We start from the raw sequence: 20684 nt of genomic DNA on the forward strand, positions 1-20684 counted from the left end.
GGGGATGCCACACTTGCTGGAGTGTTACAGACCTTCAGTCAGCTGATCCTCAGGCCCGGTCTCCTAGGCAACATGATTAGTGTATGACTCAGTGTAATACACTAACAGGCAATGCATTACAATACAGATGTATTGCAATGCATTGCAGAGGGAATCAGACCCCCAAATGTTAAAGTCAGAAATAAAGTTAAAAAAAGTGTTTTTAATTAAAAAAAGTTTCAAGTGAAAAAACACCACTTTTCCCCTGATTTTATAATAAAAAATTGAAATAAAAAAGAAAAAACACACATATTAGGTATCGCCGCGTCCGTAACGGCTGGCTCTATAAATATATCACATGATCCACCCCATCCGATAAACACCATACAAAAAAATAAAATAAAAACTGTGTCGAAAAAAGCTATTTTTGTCACCTTACATTACAAAAAGTGCAACACCAAGTGGTCAAAAAGGTCCCACAAAATGATACCAATAAAACAGTCACCTCATCCCGCAAAAAATTAGCCCCTACATAAGAAAATTGCTAAACATGATTTTTTTTGTTTCGAATATGCTAATATTGTGTTAAAGTGAAATAAATAAAACGTATCACTGTGTCCGTAACAACCAGCTATATACAAATATCACATGACCTAACCTCTCAGGTGAACACCGTAAAAAATAAAAACCGTATCAAACAAAGCCATTTTTGTCACCTTGCATCACAAAAATTGCAACACCAAGCGATCAAAAAGGCGTATGCCCTCCCAAAATAGTACCAATCAAACCGTCACCTCATCCCGCCCCCCAAAAAAAAGAGACCCTGCCTAAGACAATCGGTCAAAAAATAAAAAAAGCTATGGCTCTCAGACTATGGAGACACTAAAACTTCATTTGTTTGGTTTCAAAAATGCTATTATTGTGTAAAACTTAAAGGGAGTCTGTCACCACATTTTAGCATGTTAGACCGTTAAAATAGGGTTATGTGATCCAGCCAGAACATAAAAACGGTACCTTTGTGGTAGAAAACGGACTTTTCTTTTTGCCGAAAATGAAGTTATAAGATTATGTTCTGAGCCCTCTCAAGTGCCCAGGGCGGTCTCTCAATCCTCGGAGCCCCAGGCAGGCACCTCCTAAACGGCTCATAACCCCGCCCTCCGTGCGCCTCTGCCCGCCCGTTTACTCCCCTCCCCTGTCCTTTTCCACTGCGGCTGTGCGGTCCAAATCGTAGCGGGCGCATGCGCAATGCGATGCCCGCTCCTGGCAGGGCATCGCAATACCTACTGCGCATGCGCCCGCTACGATTTGGACCGCACAGCCACAGTGGAAAAGGACAGGGGAGGGGAGTAAACGGGCGGGCAGAGGCGCAAGGAGGGCGGAGTTATCAGCCGTTTAGGAGGTGCCTGCCTGGGGCTCCGAGGATTGAGAGACCGCCCTGGGCACTTGAGAGGGCTCAGAACATAATCTTATAACTTCATTTTCGGCAAAAAGAAAAGTCCGTTTTCTACCACAAAGGTACCGTTTTTATGTTCTGGCTGGATCACATAACCCTATCTTAACGGTCTAACATGCTAAAATGTGGTGACAGACTCCCTTTAAATAAATAAGAAAAAGTATATGTATTAGGTATTGCCACGTCCGTAACGATATGCTCTATAAAAATATCACATGACCTAACCCCTCAGGAGGTGAACTCTGGAAAAATAAATAAATAAAAACTTTGCCAACATTACCAATTTTTTGGTCTCCTTGCCGCATAAAGTGTAATAATGAATGATCAAAAAATCATATGTACCGAAAAAAACGGTACCAATAGAAACGTCAACTCTTTCTGCAAAAAACGAGTCCCTGCACAAGACCATTCGGCAGAATTTTTTTTTAAAAATGGCGTTCAGAAAATGGAGACATAAAAACATACTTTTTTTTTTCAAAAATGCTTTATGTAAAACTCAAACAAAGTAGACATTTGATATTATTGTGTCTGTAACAACCTGCTCTAAAAAAATAGCACATGATCTACCCCTTTAGATGAATGTTTTTAAAAATAAAAACCGTGCCAAAACAGCCATTTTTTTGTTACCTTCCATCACAAAAAACGTAATATAGAGCAATTAAAAATCATATGTTCCCCAAAATAGTACCAAAAAAACTGGCACCTTATCCCCTAGTTTCTAAAATGAGGTCAACGTTTGGGAATTTCTACTGTAAAGGTGCATCAGGGGGGCTTCAAATGGGACATAGCATCTAAAAACCAGTTCAGCTAAACCTGCCTTTCAAAAACCATATGGCGTTCCTTTTCTTCTGCGCCCTGCCGTGTGCCCGTACATCAGTTAACGACCACATCTGGGGTGTTTCTGTAAACTGCATAATCAGGGTAATAAATATCGAGTTTGTTTGGCTGTTAACCCTTGATGTGTTAAAGAAAAAAATGGGTTTCTACCACCCTTTATCCCGCCCAGGTCCCCTGTTCTGCCCGCCCCGCTCCTGTTGGTTGATGCCACGGTCCACCGCATCGCTGACTAAATCCCGCGCCTGCGCCGTTTACTTCTGTCTTCGGCGCAGTGAGTGAAGGCCGCTCTCCTGATGCCGGCTTCCTCACTGTGACGTAGTCGGTGCAGGCGCAGTGAGGAATCCGGCACCAGGAGCGCATCATTCACTCACAGTGCCTGCGCCGAATACAGAAGTGAACGGCGCAGGCGCGGTATTTCGTCTGCGATGCAGGGAACAGTGACCTCAATCAAGAGGAGAGGGGCGGGCAGAACTGGGGACCTGGGCGGGATAAAGAGTGAGTAGACTGAGCCTCTAGGTGCTGATTTTACGCCCACATAGCACCTAGAGGCTCATTGGCATATAATAAAAGTGCTTATTTTACAAAAACGGCTGCAGGGAGAAATGTTAGAAACATACTAACATCACTAATGTCAGTCAGCTACATAATGCTATTTCTGGTGGTAGAAGCCCTTTAAGAAGATTAGCTTACAAGTAATTGGGGCTGTGCTGTAATACCGGGCTCTGCCTATAGAGGGTGGCGCTGTTTTTGGATAACGTTTTATAATTTCAGCCAACTTCTTTAAAGGATCGGTCACTTTTTATTTTTCTCACTGAATCTAAGCCATTGCGGTAAATGACAATTAAAAAGACTTGCACCTTTCCTACCAAACTTGGTTAAATTTTCATTCTTTGGTTATGTTTTATTCTATTCTTATAATTAGATCTTTCTTTTGTTCAAAAAATGACTTGTAACGCAGCTCAGGGCTGTGTTCATAATTCATCAAACAATAGGAACCTTTAGAAAAGTTGTGTTCAAAGGGTAAGAGTGTGTGTATATGTATGTGTGTATATGTATGTGTGTGTGTTTATAATGTGTGTGTTTATAATGTGTGTGTGTGTGTATATATTGTATGTGTGTGTATACTGTGTATGTATGTGTGTACAGTTACATAGTTAATACGGTTGAAAAAAAAGTCCATCAAGGGATAGGGGAGGATGTACATTATGTGTGTGTGTGTGTGTGTGTGTGTGTATGTGTGTATATATATATATATATATATATATATATATATATAGTAGAGAAGGAAAGTCCGCAGCACTCCTTTAAGTAAAAAAGTGAATTTTATTCACACATGTCAGACAACGTTTCGGTCCTCTCACAGGACCATATTTCTGCACTAAAGGGAGTGCTGCCTGAATCTTTTTATGGATATATATATATATAATTACAGACAGGGATCTCCCGGCCGACATGAATATTGATTTGACACTAATTTGGATGAACTGACCAACGCGTTTTACAGCTGCTGCATTCTTAGTGGGATTTTCTAATCTTCCGTATAAACTGCCCTCCAATCCCTCGTTCTCGTCGGGACTAGAATTTTCTTTTATGCCGGCAGATTATTCATAATTTATGCTTCTTACAAGGCACTTTGTCGGCAGGTGGGTTAAGCACTGTGAAAGCTATTTCATTTATTTATATGACTTAAATAGAACTACTATATTCCTCAGCGACTTACAGACATTAGCGTCACACTGTCCCCAATGGGGCTCACAATCTAAGTTCCCTATCAGTATGTATTTGGAGTGGGGGAGGGGGAAACCCATGCAAACACGGGGAGAACATGCAAGCTCCATGCAGATGTCTGTGGTCAGATTTGAACCTAGGACCTCAAGAAGTCCATTTTAGCATCAAAGCAGCAGATATGTATGTGCAGGGATCACGGGGTGTATGCCTCCTACCATTTGCCATAAAAGAAGCTACACGCTGGACTGCATAGTGGTGATGTTGGTTTAGCACTCTGAGTACTCCTCATTGTGCAGACCTCCATTACTCCATGTCTTCTTCCTCTGATGCCTTTATAAACTCCCCCACATCTTACTGATAGGATATAAACTGTAATGATTACGTCGACTCCAAATGCAGTTTTCTTCTGTGGTGGTCCGTTGAGGGTCAGTTTGTTCGGCCAGGGTTATCTAGGACCTGCCAGATATTTTGCTTGTAAATTTTAGTGAATGTCCACCTGATTTTTAAGGGATTATCTGCCGCCACCACTAGGGAGAGCAAACGAGCTTAGTGCAATCTGATTTATTATTAAATTCAGTGTAACAGTGTATGCAGTAAGCTCCTACACTCCCCCTAGTGGTGGGTGTAGGCATACTATATTTACACTTTATGTGTACCCTCTAGTGTTAGCAGATGTAGGCACACTGCTTACTGACTTTACTGGTAATTCTGTTTATAGGACGGGGTGGTCCACAACTCGTTGGAGCCAGCCGAGATCCTTTACCTGACTGTGGCCTATGACTGGTACCTCTTTGGGTGAGTCACTTCAGTTGTTTGGGTTTTATATACAGTATATATTTCCTGTCATTCCACATATTTAAAAAAAATAAAACGCTTTACATTAGGGGGGGATCAATGTGTGATTGCACCCCCAGTCTTGTACTCATTATGCTCTTTTGCTCACTTTCAGGCATATGTTGGTAGATCGCCTTATTAAGGGTGAAGAGGTGAGTTCTGCATATTGTTCTTTTCTATACGTTAAAGGGCATCTGTCAGCAGTTTTGTGCCTATGACACTGGCTGACCGGTTACATGTGCACTTGGCAGCTGAAGGCGTCTGTGTTGGTCCCATGTTCATATGTGTCCGCATTGCTGAGAAAAATGATGTTTTTATTATATGCAAATGAACCTCTAGGAGCAACGGGGGCGTCGCAATTACACCTAGAGGCTCTGCTCTCTCTGCAACTGCCGCACACTCTGCACTTTGACACGGCCAGGTAGTGTAAACGTGATCACAGCTGGCTCTGTTAATCAAAGTGCAGAGGGCGCTGCAGAGAGAGCAGAGCCTCTAGGTGTAATGGCGACGCCCCCGTTGCTCCTAGAGGTTCATTTGCATATAATAAAAACATCATTTTTCTCAGCAATGCGGGCACATAGGAACATGGGACCAACACAGATGCCTTCAGCTGCCAAGTGCACATGTAACAGGTCAACCAGTATCATAGGCACAAAACTGCTGACAGATGCCCTTTAGCACTTCAGTCAATTACTGCCTGACAAATACCCGAACAGTTCTGAGGTTGACAACCAGCCGGCTGATACTATGGAAGGCTGCACATGTTTTTCTGATTTTGTACTCCCTCCTCCATAGCGGTAATTCGTTATTCATTGTGGACCCCTGGTTTCCAACCTATGGCTCTCAAGGTGTTGCAGAACTAAACCTCCCAGTATATTCCGAAAGTCTGCGACTATCTGAACATGCATGGAGTTGTAGTTATACAACAGTCCTAGAGCCACAGGATGTGAGGAATTGTCCTTAAAGGGGTTATACAGCTTTTTTGAAGTTCATCAGCAGCCTATCCTATCTGTTGGGGGAAAAAACACTTCATTCTAGTGGTCATAGAGGTTGGTGCAGTGGGGCCTGGGTGGAGAAAGGGCCTGATGCTGTACTCCTTCTCTTGCTTCCTGGCATATTTTTCTGCAGCTGCCAGTAGGGGGAGCCCAGTGCACAGAGATTTTAGAGCTCCAGTTGAATTCAGTGTAGCTGTATATTTTTATGCTGTGAGCTCCCCCTAGTGGTGGCTGCAGGCAGACAGTTTTGTAATACATTCTGTGAGAGGAAGTGGAGGACAGGGAGAGATGTATCACTGTATTCATGCCAGTGGTCTGATGTAAATACATTGAGACATAGGGTGGTCTTTCTGAACACCCTATCTAAAATATCACAAGGAGGGAAGCCCTTACTAAGTTTTATTATGACATCTGCATACACCCCTTCCCCCACCATTTATCCCCAATAAAGCTTTGCATGGATGCAGTTTCCTTCTTGACAGTGACCTATAGTTGGCGCTGGAGAGACCTATTTTGCATAATTTTCCCAGTAATTATTGTCTTTGAGACGCTTTACTAACGGCCTCTCCATAAGAAGAGCTTGCAGTCTTCACAAGGCAGCACAGCAATGGAAACCCACCAACAGCCCATGGTAATTTCCACTACAAGTTCAGCTCTGCTATGTCGCTGTTAATTTCTCTCTCCACGTTGGGTGGTTCTGGTTGTGTTTGCACATTGCTGGTTTAGTGTAAGTACATTTCTGCTGCAATTGCGTAGCGACTGCTTGCGTACGATGAAAGACGGCGCTCTCCGACAGGCAGCTGTATATAGACATTCGACGTTCTTTCCTCGATCTAATGAGCAAGATTCGTCAAAGGAAAACACTTCTTTCTACAAACCCGACCAGCATCTGTCTGCGAGCGCTCAGCAGTCGGCTGCAAATTTTTTTCATTCCCTTTCTTGTCTCCGTGTCTGCTTCCTTTTAATCATTGACGTAAACCCGATCCACGATCAGACTGCGAGCGAGAACGGGCTGCTGTTCATTTGCAAACCAAAGAAGAGAGGAGTTCATGCATCAATTTACATAAATGCAGACCTCTGGCTGGGAGTAGTAGTCGTCCTGCACCAATAACCCCACTTGTGCCCCCTGCTGTAATAAGTGCAGTTATTAGGAGACTGCGTGTCCGGTACTTGATTTGTCCCCACAGGCCTGGATAGATCTCTGATGTAGCATGGAGATGGAAGTATACCAAGCCACTGCTATTGATCCCATGGTGAGGAAGGGGTACCCAACGCTGAACTCCTTTTCTGGCTTCACGGCATTGGCCACCACTATGGGGAGCAGAGTGCATAGAAACATAGAGATCTTTACATCTTCACTTGGGTTCAGTGGTAGCTGTATAGATATGCATGCAATGAGCTCCCCCTAGTGGTAGCTGCAGGCAGACAGTTTTATAATATGCTGTGTGAACGGAAGCAAAATATTTAGAGCTGTATGGGGAATATTTATCATTGTATTTATGCCACCCTTCATGGGCGGTGGTCAAATTTAGGATCCCCACCGATCCTTAGAATGAAGTGGCCGTAGCGTTGGTTGAAGCCTTCAGCTCCTCTGCTGTTTTTTTCAGCACAGAGACATCTCAGAAACCCAGCTGTGCAGAGAACTGCAGCCAGCCCCATTTACCTGCCGAATGGGTCCTTTATTCCTATGTTCATGGGAGTTTGCGGTCAGACCCCCACAAACATAGTCGTGGCATATCCTAGCTATATACACATCACTTTAAAAGATGGGAGACCCCTTTAAATTCTTTGTACATAATTTGCTCATTAATTAATTGCGATTGTTTGTTTTTCCTGATTTTCCGCAATTAATAACAATTCCATTTCCCTCCCCCTTCCAGATATTTTTCTTCTGCTTCAATTTTCTGAAGCACATCACATCAGACGAGTTCTCCTCATCGGGGAGAAAAACGCGGTAAGCTGACTTGCGCCTGTAACGGTAGAGAGAAAGCTGCTGACCTCGTTAGCAGAACTGGTGATGGGATATCGATGGAGGCCATGAAACCTCTAGTGTCCTGACCCAGTTTGTTTAATTTATTCTCTGCTGGAAATCTTCCCCGTCCGGGACCTGCCTCACATGGAGGTGTGTATGGAAGAGCACCGCGCAGTAAAAGAAGCAGGACCATATTATGTGTACAATGTCAGAAATGGGGCAGGTTCCCTTTCACATCCATATGTGTGGGGGCAGGTGCAGGAACAAGGTGAATGATGGGTGTAATGATCTTTCTATCTTGCAGGCGGAAAAGTTCACAGGCGCGAGATCCTGGATTAACATTAGAAGATTTCTGTGCATTAAGTAGGTGTTGTACGTTCAGTACATGTATTTTGACTTCAGTGTCTTATTAGTGTTTTATTATATATTTAATCAAATCAGAGAAAACCTATATGAATACAGGGACTTTCCTTTAATATGGCATCTGTGTGGTCCCATTGCTGGATTAAAGGGGTATTCCAGTTATATATCAAATAATCCTCTGTCCACAAGACGGGAAGAGGGGGTCGTGTTCTCGTGATCAGTAGAGGTCCCAAAGGTCGGACTTTCACCGATCTAATAGAGTATTCCCTTTCCCATGGGCATCTTTCAACTATATTGCATCCATGTTTAAAAGCTGTGAATAAGGCAATTAAAAATGGATGATTTTCATTGGATTTTTAATTTAATTTAAAAGCCCAACTCCTGCAGTGACCTCAATGTATATGTGTATATGTATGTGTATAAATAATATATATAGTGCCTCCAGTGTAAATAACGCACGCTTTTGTGCCCCATGTAGTTATAATTGCCCCCAGTTGTGCCCCAGAATAGATAATGGCTTTCCTTAGTGCCTCCCAGTAGTTATAACCAGGGCTGTGGAGTCGGTATGCCAAAGGTCCGACTCCTCTATTTTATCATAGTCTGACTCCGACTCCTACATAAATGGCCAATAATTAGTAATAACAAATTTCCTGTAATAAAATGTTAATATCCGGCTTTTTCACCCAATTATAACAATAATCAGGCTTTTTAGATAGAACATAAAGCAGATTTGTTGGAATACAATTTCTGAACAAATAACTTTAAGGGAAAGTGTCACCTAGAAAACACATTGCAAACTGGTGACATGGCTGCGTAGGGATCAAAGCGGCGAGACTGTACTGACGTCTACTGCCGGAATGCTTTTTATTGCCGCTGTGACGGGTCAAAGAGGAGTGAATAGTGCACTTAAAGGGGTATTCCCATATTGAAAAACATGGCCGCAGGGTTCTCTTCATCCCAACCTGGGGACACCAGGGGGCCCGAGGAAGCCAAAGCGCCGGAGTTACGCAATTTGTTAACTCCCATTGACTTAAGTGACTTAGCCCCGGAAGCTGTGCTGTTTTCATAACTCTCAGTGGCCTTCTGGCATCCTCGGGTCTGGACAAGGAGGCTGGAGAGAGCCCGGCAGACATGTTTTTTCAAAATGAGATTGATAGAACATGAATATATTTTATTATTAACATTTGTAAAGCTGGAGTCGGTACATTTTTTTTTACAAATGCAACCAAAAGAAGCTCCAACTCCACAGGCCTGGTTAGAATAGCCCTCAAGTTGTGCTCTTATAAATATATTATGGCTGAAGTATATCTCCTGCCCTCATATAAAATTCCCATTGCCTTCCCCCATCGTTCCTCGAACCCACGTGACGTCAGGTCCTGCTGCATCTAGTGAATAGCGAGGGTTCGAGGAGCGAGTGTCCTCACATGTCCAAGTGAATGAGGTGAGTTTTTTTTCTTCTGAAACACCCTGGTAGCCATCTTTAATGGCCAATAGATGGGTGCACTCCAGTCTATACGGACGTTAAAAACTAGCTTATTGATTACAGAGGGGTCCATCTGGCCGTGAAAATGGCCAAAATAGGACATGTCCTGTTTTATGATCGCTGATATTCAGTGGCTGTTATACCGGACGGCCACGTCAATAGCCCTTATAGCCTTTAATTGGCTCTGAAAATGGCTGTGTGACGGCCACTGTCGTGTGAATCCCTAAACGGATTGTTTTTGTGTTAATGTGTGTATAAATTGATTTTTTTCCCTTCCGCTAGAACCTCGAGATCGTGGCAGCGCCACCAGTCTAAGTAGTGACTTCTCTGTGATCACTGAAGACTCTCCCAGTGCCTTTGGAAATACAAACTGTGAATCTGTAGACCTGATAAATTTCGGGGCGCAGAGCCATGCAGTCTGGTAAGGTTTTGATTTTATTCCTAATGCTGTATTCTATACTGAAGCAGGCCTGACGGAGGTCAAAGGACGCTCTTATTGCCTCTGTTAGTGGAATGAGGGGCCTAAGACATGTGCAGTTTGCCACATTTCTATATAAATTAAAAAATGTATATGCCGACCTGTACCACCCTGATGGAGGCCAAAAGGACATTCATTTGACCTCCATCAGATCTATGGCTACACCGACGCATTTGCATACACAGCCTAAGCTGTTAGAAATGTGAACGCTGGGCACTATGATCTAGTAATGTTTTTTCTAACCATATTATTACTTGGTGACTCGATTTGCTTCCCTCCTTTTCACCCACCACGCCAGGAAGAAGACTCATACCTCCTCCCCCCAAACAGCAGTCTGGAACCGGATGTCGGAAGACCATCTTCTCCAGCCATTAGGAACTGAAGCTAAATCCTACAGCTCCTCCTCATCCAACCACTCAGACATCTTCCTGAGAGCAGGGAGTAGCCCTCTGGAGGTGCCGCAGCGCAGGTGGGACACGTGGCGAGCCATTCCAACGTACGTGTGACTATTTTATATACAAAGGTGTTGTAATGATGATGCCTTGTATGACGTAGATGCATAGGTTTACAAAGTAAGGTATATCGGAGCATATACGAGACAGAATTAGTGACTAACCCAACCTTCGACTTGCCCACCAGAATACAAGGGAATGTTCTGGCTGATACAATAATCGATCCAGCAGAAGACGGCCCCATTTGGAGGGGATAGTCGGCACTAGGGTCTATTTCTTACGGGATGATTCTCAAATACCAATAGACCTTATATGTCCTTTTGTGTGCAATGATAGCCACAGATATATTACAGTGCAACAGCTACATTGTTTTAGTTTTATTTCACCTATTTGCAACGCCTAGATATACACCTGGATGCTCTCCCACCGTTTACCTCCGGCGTATGGCCACATGGTGACATACATTGCCCATTGGCTCCCATGTTCCATGTTTAAAAATGTATACTGTGTGTATACATTTTTTGCAGGATGCTCTTTGGCAGGCATGCTCAACCTGCGTCCCTCCAGCTGTTGCAAAACTACAACTCCCAGCATACCTGAACAGCCTACAGCTATCAGCCTACAGCAGAGCATTGTGGGAGTTGTAGTTTTACAACAGCTGGAGGGCCGCAGCTTGAGCATCCCTGGTCTATGGTATAACACAACAGACTATTCCATACAGCTTAAAAAAAAGAAAAGAAAAAGGTATGCCAACGTATACCAGCCAGACAGAGGCCATAAGGAAACTTCCATGCCACTTGCAGTGTTTGACGGCACTCTACTTGTCCTTTGTATGGTAAGTCCCAGCAGAATGGCTCCTGAGTAGTATATATGTAAAGTATCCAGTTGTTTACACAGAATATAGATATTTGGTTGTCTGATGAAATTACTTACTACTCACTTGATATTACCACATTGTGTGTTGGTAAGGCTCTGGTCACATCATATTTCGAGCTGACATTGGACGGTTATGCTGCCAGGATCTCCTCACCTCTGATGGAAGGCAGCAACAGATTCCACGGCATAGGCAGATAGTGAGATACATAACCATAGGCACCTATTGTAAAAATAAGAATGTATACCACTTGGTTTGCTTCTTTTTATTGGGTTCCTCTTTATTGCATAGCCTACCGCATTACATCATACCGCAAACATTTCCTCCATTGGGTAAGTGGAGTGTATAGTTACGTTTGGCTTATACACCTGGAGCTTTTTATAGTGTATACGTCAAATATAGGCCTAAACATGATGTGAATGCGGTCTAATGGTCCATCTTAGGATTCAGTGAACCCCAATATCATCTTGTGCCTACTGTATTTTCACTTTATACCTGGTATGCACGCTGCTGTCCACCTTCTCACATGGGTCCCTGTTGCTGATTTCCTGATCTCGAGAGCGCCTGAACAGTAGGGCAGTTTAATTAAGGGCAGTTTCACATGAGCGTGTTCAGTCTGGAAAATACAGTTTGCGTGATGGCCGTGTTTCCCGTCCTGATCATGGCTCATCTGCATCACAGATCACATGCTGCTCGTGTTAAACTGATGATGTAAAGGAGATCCACCTGAAAAAAAAATCATCAAATGCATTTCAGCATACATAAAACATGAAAACCGCTTTTTAATATGGTTTTTCTAGGTTGAGATATATCGACAGGGAGTTGCAGGCCCTAAGCCTGAGGCTGCACTACTGAGACATTCCGATGAGATCAAGAGCTGTGTTATTATACAGACCCTATTTTAGCTGGTTTCTCTCTTTTGTCTATTACTGGCTTTAAAGGGTTAGTTCTCTCCTTTACAATTGATTGCCTATCCTCAGTACTTCATTGTCGGTGGTCTGACACCATGCACACCTGCCGATCAGCTGTTTCGGGCAGCTCCGGCACCAGAAGTCAGTGCTGGCTCTGCACAGTTCGATCCATTGTGTAGTGAGCGCGTTGTGTTCCTGCAGCGCAGTAATCAGCGCCGTTCACTACACGATGGACGGAGCTTTGTAGTCCAGGCAGCGACTTCCCTCACTGGAGCTACTGCAGGACAGCTGATCCTGTGGATAGGCCATCAGTAGTAAAGTGGACACCCCATGTAAGCCTCTCCGAGCAACACTTTAGTTCTTTACTCAAATTGAGATTCGGACTGGTTTTTGTTTGCAGCCGGTGTCACGTAGAGGCAGTAACATTGTAATCTGCTTACATAACACATCATTACCGGAGCACATGTTCCTGCTATGGCTTATACTACAGTGTGACCCTGCAGCTGTCTGACGCTGAATCCTGATTTTACGGCCAGTTAGTCTTTGTATTTCCAGCTCCCTCCACGCTGCGCTCGGCTCCCCAGTGGCGATCCTGCGGCATGAGCGGATAGAGAAAGCAGCGAGTTGGCGTGTGTTTTAGTAATGGCAGGTGCGGTGGTGGTGCGGCCCCGGCTGCAGCTCTCCACATGTCCCCTATTCCCAGATTAGCAGAGACGCTGAAGGCTGACCTCATTTTACAGCGGTGTGTTGATTTTCCGATCCACAGGAATATTTTACTAGAATATTAGGCGAAAATATAAATCTGCTGTGTGAATTTATTGAATGCATGTGTTTAGTTTTTATTTTAAAGGGGTCCTGTCCCCTCTCCTGACTTGTCTCTTTTAGTACATAATTGTATTTCCCAAAGTGATCACTTATGGAGCATCTTTCCTTATCCCACTATGCTGTGCTGTTCATCTGTTATTCTTCCTGGAAATGTAATGAATAAATTGACAACTTGGTGTTGGGGGGGTGTCCCTGCGCCATCTGACACTGTCCAATGAGAGCTGACGGTATCTGACTGTGTGGGAACATGCCCCTTTGACAAGTACAACTGTTAGACTCAATTTATTGATGCGTTTCTAGGAGGAACAACAGAGGAACAGCGCAGAGCAATGATAAAACATGCTTCAGAATTTTATTTCATAGGGAACACAGGTGTTTACTAAAACAGACATGTCAGGACAGGTGACGGGTCTTCTTTAAATTGCATACTTTACTGGCACCCATGCCCAATGCCAGCCTTTCCATGATTATATAAGCATTATTTAGAGCATAGGTAGTTATAATTGAACATGTGACTACATAAATCTTTGTAATATCTTAGGGAAAACTTGCATCTTCCTAAACTCTCTGCGGCCTGTACATTTTCAGAAACCACCTCCGTGTACTAAAGTAAATACCTAATGGAGAGGAGGGGGATGCAGCTGCAGATGCTGTGAGAGGGGAGGGGGAGCAGCTGATAAGGGACATACCATCAGCAAAAGTCCTATATTGAGCTCTGCTGTCACTGTCAGTGCTGACGCTTTTGTCACCTTGCATTTGACTTACCTCGGTCCTTCTCTGCATGTGGAGACTGATGCATGTGTGTCTTACTAAAGCACATCGAAGGCTTCATGGAAAACTCTCTCAATACGATTCAATACAAATTATCATATATTGCTTAAAGTAACTTACCTATTACCTCCAGGAGTGAATAAGGTCGGGGGCACATTGTACATAGACCATTGGGGGCTTAGCACATTCACTTCAAGGTGCCCTTACGGCCCCAAGACATAGTAAACACTGGTCAGACTGGTGCAAAGATTGTACATTATGATCGCCATGCTTGGTAAGAAGAAATAGGACGTTATCCTGGTCAGAAACACAACCAATGGGCCACTCGTGGTCCAGCTGTAAACTTGTAGGCAGCTCTTACCTGTTGGTTTGATGAAGTTTTAATGACTACCCTACCAGGGAGCGATGATAAGGAGCCACTGTCGCTCAAGTGGACTTGGCCCATCCATGTATTACGTAGATGCCCATTCATTTGAACAAGTGGCGTGTAGTTTCACTTTTCCCCTGTAGTGGCCACTGTAGGGAAAAAGCATGGTCAGAGATGGCTTCTCTTATCCTAGGATCTGATTGTCAGGGGTTTCTGAAGATGGACCCACAGTGGTCACCTGCAGCCATTGATCTGCCAGGGTCTTTGAAGCCCTATTGGGCCTCTCTCTCAAAAAAAAAAAAAATGTTATAGACTAAAGATACATTTACAGTCAAATCAGTTCACATTGTACTAATCGTTTATTATTGTGCAAACCCAAAGAAATAATTTGCCTTGAAATCTTAATCATCAACTAATCATGACCCTGACTGCAGATTTTTTTCTCTCCCTCTAAATCTTTTCCTCTCGGGCAGTGGTGTATCTTTTCTTCTTCCTATTTTAATATAATTTTGCTTATGGCATCTGGTCGGGATACCTTTTAATATCTCTTAATATGGAGGCCCTAGTCATCGGCTGAGTCCTCACGCTTTGGGTGTGCTGATTTCTGCATGCACCTTGGCTTCGCAGTAGCTCCGTATTGTAAGAGAACTGTTGACCATCTCTTGGGGAGAGCAGTTCCTCGGGCCCCAATCCTCGTGGTGGACAGCACCATCTTTAGTTCTCTTCACTGATGCAGAGTGACAAGAGCTTATGCACGCGGCATCTTCAGCGGCATGAAGGGGACAGGTCTTTTTATTTTTTCTGTTTTTAGTAGAAGAAACTCATCCCACGGTCTTCCCTTTCTCTCTCTTCGCCTCAGGTCAGCGGACCATTCCCTACCTGGATCTTCCGTCTCTACAGACTATGGCAGCTGGCAGATGGTATCGGAGGGTGGGAGTGTTCATGACCATGGTATCCTCAGCGCCGGTACCTTCCTCCCCTTCAGCTTCCCAGATGAGAAACCTAGCAGTGGCCTGTAAGTGGATCCAGAGTGTCGGCTGCTCTTCTCTTCAGTGAATGAGCTTGCTGACTGTTGTATTGCCCCATGGTATAGGTAACGGTGATCAGCTGTGGATCCTCCAACTATAGGAGGTGTCCACATTAAAGATATCGAATGGTACTGAGCAGCACGAAACATAAAAGTTCCTCCAACTCCAAGCATTGATAATCTGCATTCTACAAACAACATTATCTTGGGACGATAATCTCCTGATCCAAAATTTCAGGGTCAGTTATAATATGAAGATATGATGTAATTTTGGGTAAGGCTGGACCTCTCTTTTTTTGTGTCCAAAGGTAAAAACTTTCCTTGGGAATATCCTCTTGGCAAGACGCTTAGGAGAGGCACTGGCTATCCTTAAGGAGACCAGCTGTGTATGGAAACCTACTGGCAATGCACCATGGGAACATAATATGCAAAGACGTACGTCCCAGAGCAAAGAGAACCATCTCGCTAGTGCCACCTACTGGAAATGGCTCCCTATAATTAAATTTTTTTTTTTAGTTATTTGATCATGAAAATAGCAAAGTCATATATCCATCCACAGCCAGAATCTTACTCCGTACTGACGAGGGGCAAGCACCCCGGAACAGCTGTCTGACTGATGGATTTAGCTTGGCTATTTTCTTAAAGGAAGACCCCCTTTAAGAACACACACTTCCGCGCTCCATAATCAAGGTAAATAAGCGCATATTTTTATTGGAATTTTTTAAGGCAGTTTATACAGATTCAATCAGGATGACCTTTATCAAACACTACAGGTGAAAACAGGCATAAATACATCAGTTTTGACTTAAATGAAATAAGGTAGAAACATTTTAAGCAATGGAGAATTACAATATAGGTAGCTGATAATTGCATCAACATAATGTGTCCATCATATGCATGTCCTTATCAAAAAATATATCGAGTAGTTATATAGTATACCTCTATAATTGAATCTGTGTAGCTTTATCATTTACATGTCATCAGAGGAGCTCCACTATATATATCTGCTTAATGGCCTGTCCATATAGGAATGAGTTGTATATCAATAATTACAGCATTCAAAAGTAGAAATATCTAAAAGTATAGACCAGAGGAAAATAACTATAGAAATGTTCTAGATAATACGGCATAGTAAGTGACATAAATATATAGTAAAGATATGAGCTCAAGTCGAAGACGCATATCTGGATTTCATTGCTTATCTATTGCCATTGGTGCTGTAGAGAGAGTGAAGTTACCAATAAATTGCTAGCAGTTTGCAATGAAGGTCCAGATAAATGTTACCAGTTAGGGTTGTGTCCCTGCACACTCAGACACAACCCTAAATCAGTGCTGCCAGTGTCAGACTGCAGGGACACACATCCAACTGGTAACACCCATCAGGACCTTCATGACAAACTGCTAGCATTTAAAGGGAACCTGTCACCGGGATTTTGTGTATAGAGCTGAGGACATGGGTTGCTAGATGGCTGCTAGCAGATCCGCAATACCCAGTCCCCATAGCTCTGTGTGCTTTTATTGTGTAATAAAAACGATTTAATACATATGCAAATTAACATAAAAGAGTCATATCTTACTTGTGTGACCGGGAAGAGTCATATTTTCAAGCTCTGACTCATCTCAGATTAATTTGCATATGTATCAAATCGTTTTAATTACACAATATAAGCACACAGAGCTATAGGGACTGGGTACTGCAGATGTGCTAGCGGCCATCTAGCAACCCATGTCCTCAGCTCTATACCCCAAATCACGGTGACAGGTTCCCTTTAATTTGTAACTTCTAGCGGTAATAATAGAGGAATAGCACAGTATAGAGTCCTAAGAATAGATGTTCCAGAATTATCACATGGGAAATGCAAAGCGTTACTAAAACAGACTTGTCAGGACAGACGAGAGGTCCTCTTTAAGGTATGTACAAGAATATAAATGCTATAATACTGCTCATATGTACAAGAATATAACTACTATAATACTGCTCCTATGTACAAGAATATAACTACTATAATACTGCTCCTATGTACAAGAATATAACTACTATAATACTGCTCCTATGTACAAAAATATAACTACTATAATACTGCTCCTATGTACAAGAATATAACTACTATAATACTGCTCCTATGTACAAGAATGTAACTACTATAATACTGCTCCTATGTACAAGAATATAACTACTATAATACTGCCCCTATGTACAAGAATATAACTACTATAATACTGCCCCTATGTACAAGGATATTACTACTATAATACTGCTCCTATGTACAAGAATATAACTACTATAATACTGCCCCTATGTATGAGAATATAACTACTATAATACTGCTCCTATGTATGAGAATATAACTACTATAATACTGCTCCTATGTATGAGAATATAACTACTATAATACTGCTCCTATGTATGAGAATATAACTACTATAATACTGCTCCTATGTACGAGAATATAACTACTATAATACTGCTCCTATGTACGAGAATATAACTAATATAATACTGCTCCTATGTACAAGAATATAACTGCTATAATACTGCTCCTATGTACAAGAATATAACTACTATAATACTGCCTCCAATGTACAAGAATATAACTACTATAATACTGCCCCCTATGTACAAGAATATAACTACTATAATACTGCCCCTATGTACAAGAATATAACTACTATAATACTGCCCCTATGTACAAGAATATAACTATTATAATACTGCCCCCTATGTACAAGAATATAACTACTATAATACTGCCCCTATGTACAAGAATATAACTACTATAATACTGCTCCTATGTACAAGAATATAACTACTATAATACTGCCTCCTATGTACAAGAATATAACTACTATAATACTGCCTCCTATGTACAAGAATATAACTACTATAATACTGCCTCCTATGTACAAGAATATAGCTACTATAATACTGCTCCTATGTACAAGAATATAACTACTATAATACTGCCTCCTATGTACAAGAATATAACTACTATAATACTGCCTCCTATGTACAAGAATATAACTACTATAATACTGCCTCCTATGTACAAGAATATAACTACTATAATACTGCCTCCTATGTACAAGAATATAGCTACTATAATACTGCTCCTATGTACAAGAATATAACTACTATAATACTGCCTCCTATGTACAATAATATAACTACTATAATACTGCTCCTATGTACAAGAATATAACTACTATAATACTGCTCCTATGTACAAGAATATAACTACTATAATACTGCCTCCTATGTACAAGAATATAGCTACTATAATACTGCTCCTATGTACAAGAATATAACTACTATAATACTGCCTCCTATGTACAAGAATATAACTACTATAATACTGCCTCCTATGTACAAGAATATAGCTACTATAATACTGCTCCTATATACAAGAATATAACTACTATAATATTGCCTCCTATGTACAAGAATATAACTACTATAATACTGCTCATGTGTACAGGAATATTACTACTATAATACTGCCCCTGTGTACAGGAATATTACTACTATAATATTGCTCATATGTACAGGAATATTACTACTAAATTACTGCCCCTATGCACAGGATAAGACACCAGACCCTGTCTGGAAAGCATTCTCAGGATATCAAGAGAGTTTCCAGCAGTTTACATTGTGGCGGGGCAGGAGAGGAATACATTGCGGTATAGATGCTCACATATGCATATTTCAAGCAGCTGGAGCGACCAGGGAACAGCTGCTTCTAAAAATAAAGCACCTGACATTTGACTGACTGCAGTTGAGCAATTTAGGAGAAGTGTACTTGGCTATCACAGTCCCCATAGACCCGGCGTTGTGTAAGTGCGGAGGCTCCACTGTAATCGCTCATGTCTGTCCACAGGGCGGTAATGCACAGTGGATGGCTCTGAACCAGCTTGTCCTTGTTATAAGTGACCGCGTGCTTCCAGGGGTTAACCCACAATAGGCTGTAGGAATACCAGATGTACGTTGTATATATCCAGTGATTTACTTGTTAACAGTGACTTACTAGTCAAGACTTTATGGATATGCGTACCATAATGGTGGCTTCTGCTGCTGTGTGGTCCATGGAGGGGCGGCTGAAACTCAGCTTCTCTATCCCTGTAATAATGCATTGGGCCCCCCCTGTCCTCAGAAACGGGTAACATTAAAGGGGTTGTCTCACTTCAGTAAGTGGCATTTATCATGTAGAGAAAGTTATTACAAGGCACTAGCCTATGTGCGCTCCCACGTTCCCGGCCACCAAAGAGGCTGACGCTTTTTCCTATAGTGTGCAAGCACGACCACCACTGCTGGATTGCAGGGTGGTCTGTAACCATGGAAACGAGCAGTGTATAATGTGATGAAAAAATGAATCCAGCCAGCAAAGGCAATATGGATAATAACAGTACATTAGTAAGTGGCTTGTATTAACTTTCTCTACATGATAAATGCCACTTACTGAAGTGGGACAACTAAAATACCAGGGCATACATAATACAGAGGCAGACTACTCGGATGCCATGAGGCCTGTATAGAGTTGGTGGGCGGCATTTGTATGACCATTAGGTCTCCAGAGCAATGGGGGATCCTCTCCAATGGTCATGGTTAGCGGGTGGAGGGGAAACATATGTGGGTACTTCATGCATGAGCAGAAAAAGCCAGCCAGTCAGTTTGAGCTTTGCAGCGGATCTTCCTATGGTATAGCGAGCAGTTGGGTGGGGCTGGGGGGTCCAACTCCCATGTAGTGGAGGGGAGGCTCTATGGCGTTGGTCTCCCTTTGCTGCCATGATGCTCTCTACTCTTCTGGAAAGACTGCAGAGATTCAAATGTATTCAGCCACAAGTGCCATGGTGAATTCGGGCCTAGATGTTGGGAAATAGGGCCTGGCATATAGTGGGCATTCGATCTGTTGAGGTCAGGGATTTGTGCAGTGAAGGTCATAAACACTTAACTCTGCCACCTTGCGTGTTCTCTTCACAAAAATCAGTGAGCCCAAACCATTAAAAAAGCATCCACAGAGATCATTACTTCTCCATGAAACTTTACTGTTGGCCTTCTGCATTTGGGAAATAAGTCTTCTGGGATCCACCAAACCAAGATGTGCTTGGCATTGTGTTATAATGCCCCAGGCTTACGTCTAGCTGCCAGACCTTGGGAACTCAATGTATATCTCTTTCAATGGTTATTGTGCTGATGTGTCTTAAGACAGTATGACGACCCCGTTTAATTCTTATTGATGGCCCTGTTCTTATATCTATCTAAATATCTCTACTAAATACCGTACATATTAGCATTGCCAAAGCAAGTAAGAAATATTACGGTAGGGAGGGGGCTGGTGAT

General features: G+C 42.5%; 1 protein-coding gene across 7 annotated transcripts in view; it reads left to right on the forward strand.

Annotated features, from left to right (window-relative positions):
- Positions 1 to 20684, forward strand: part of MTMR14 (myotubularin related protein 14) — a 53506-nt gene that overhangs the window by 26271 nt on the left and 6551 nt on the right. For 2 of the 7 annotated variants that reach the window (XM_044300511.1, XM_044300515.1), the window contains exons 12-18: positions 4716 to 4792; positions 4947 to 4983; positions 7707 to 7780; positions 8103 to 8161; positions 9927 to 10065; positions 10421 to 10618; positions 15182 to 15337. In XM_044300511.1, the coding sequence (XP_044156446.1) occupies positions 4716 to 4792; positions 4947 to 4983; positions 7707 to 7780; positions 8103 to 8161; positions 9927 to 10065; positions 10421 to 10618; positions 15182 to 15337 (740 nt within the window). Of the gene's footprint in view, positions 1 to 4715; positions 4793 to 4946; positions 4984 to 7706; positions 7781 to 8102; positions 8162 to 9926; positions 10066 to 10420; positions 10619 to 15181; positions 15338 to 15657; positions 16040 to 20684 lie in introns of all 7 variants that reach the window. The other 5 variants (XR_006390821.1, XR_006390820.1, XM_044300512.1 and 2 more) reach the window with 5 other exon arrangements.

Source organism: Bufo gargarizans, chromosome 7 (genome assembly GCF_014858855.1).
Source record: "Bufo gargarizans isolate SCDJY-AF-19 chromosome 7, ASM1485885v1, whole genome shotgun sequence".
In the NCBI taxonomy this organism is placed as follows: domain Eukaryota; kingdom Metazoa; phylum Chordata; class Amphibia; order Anura; family Bufonidae; genus Bufo; species Bufo gargarizans.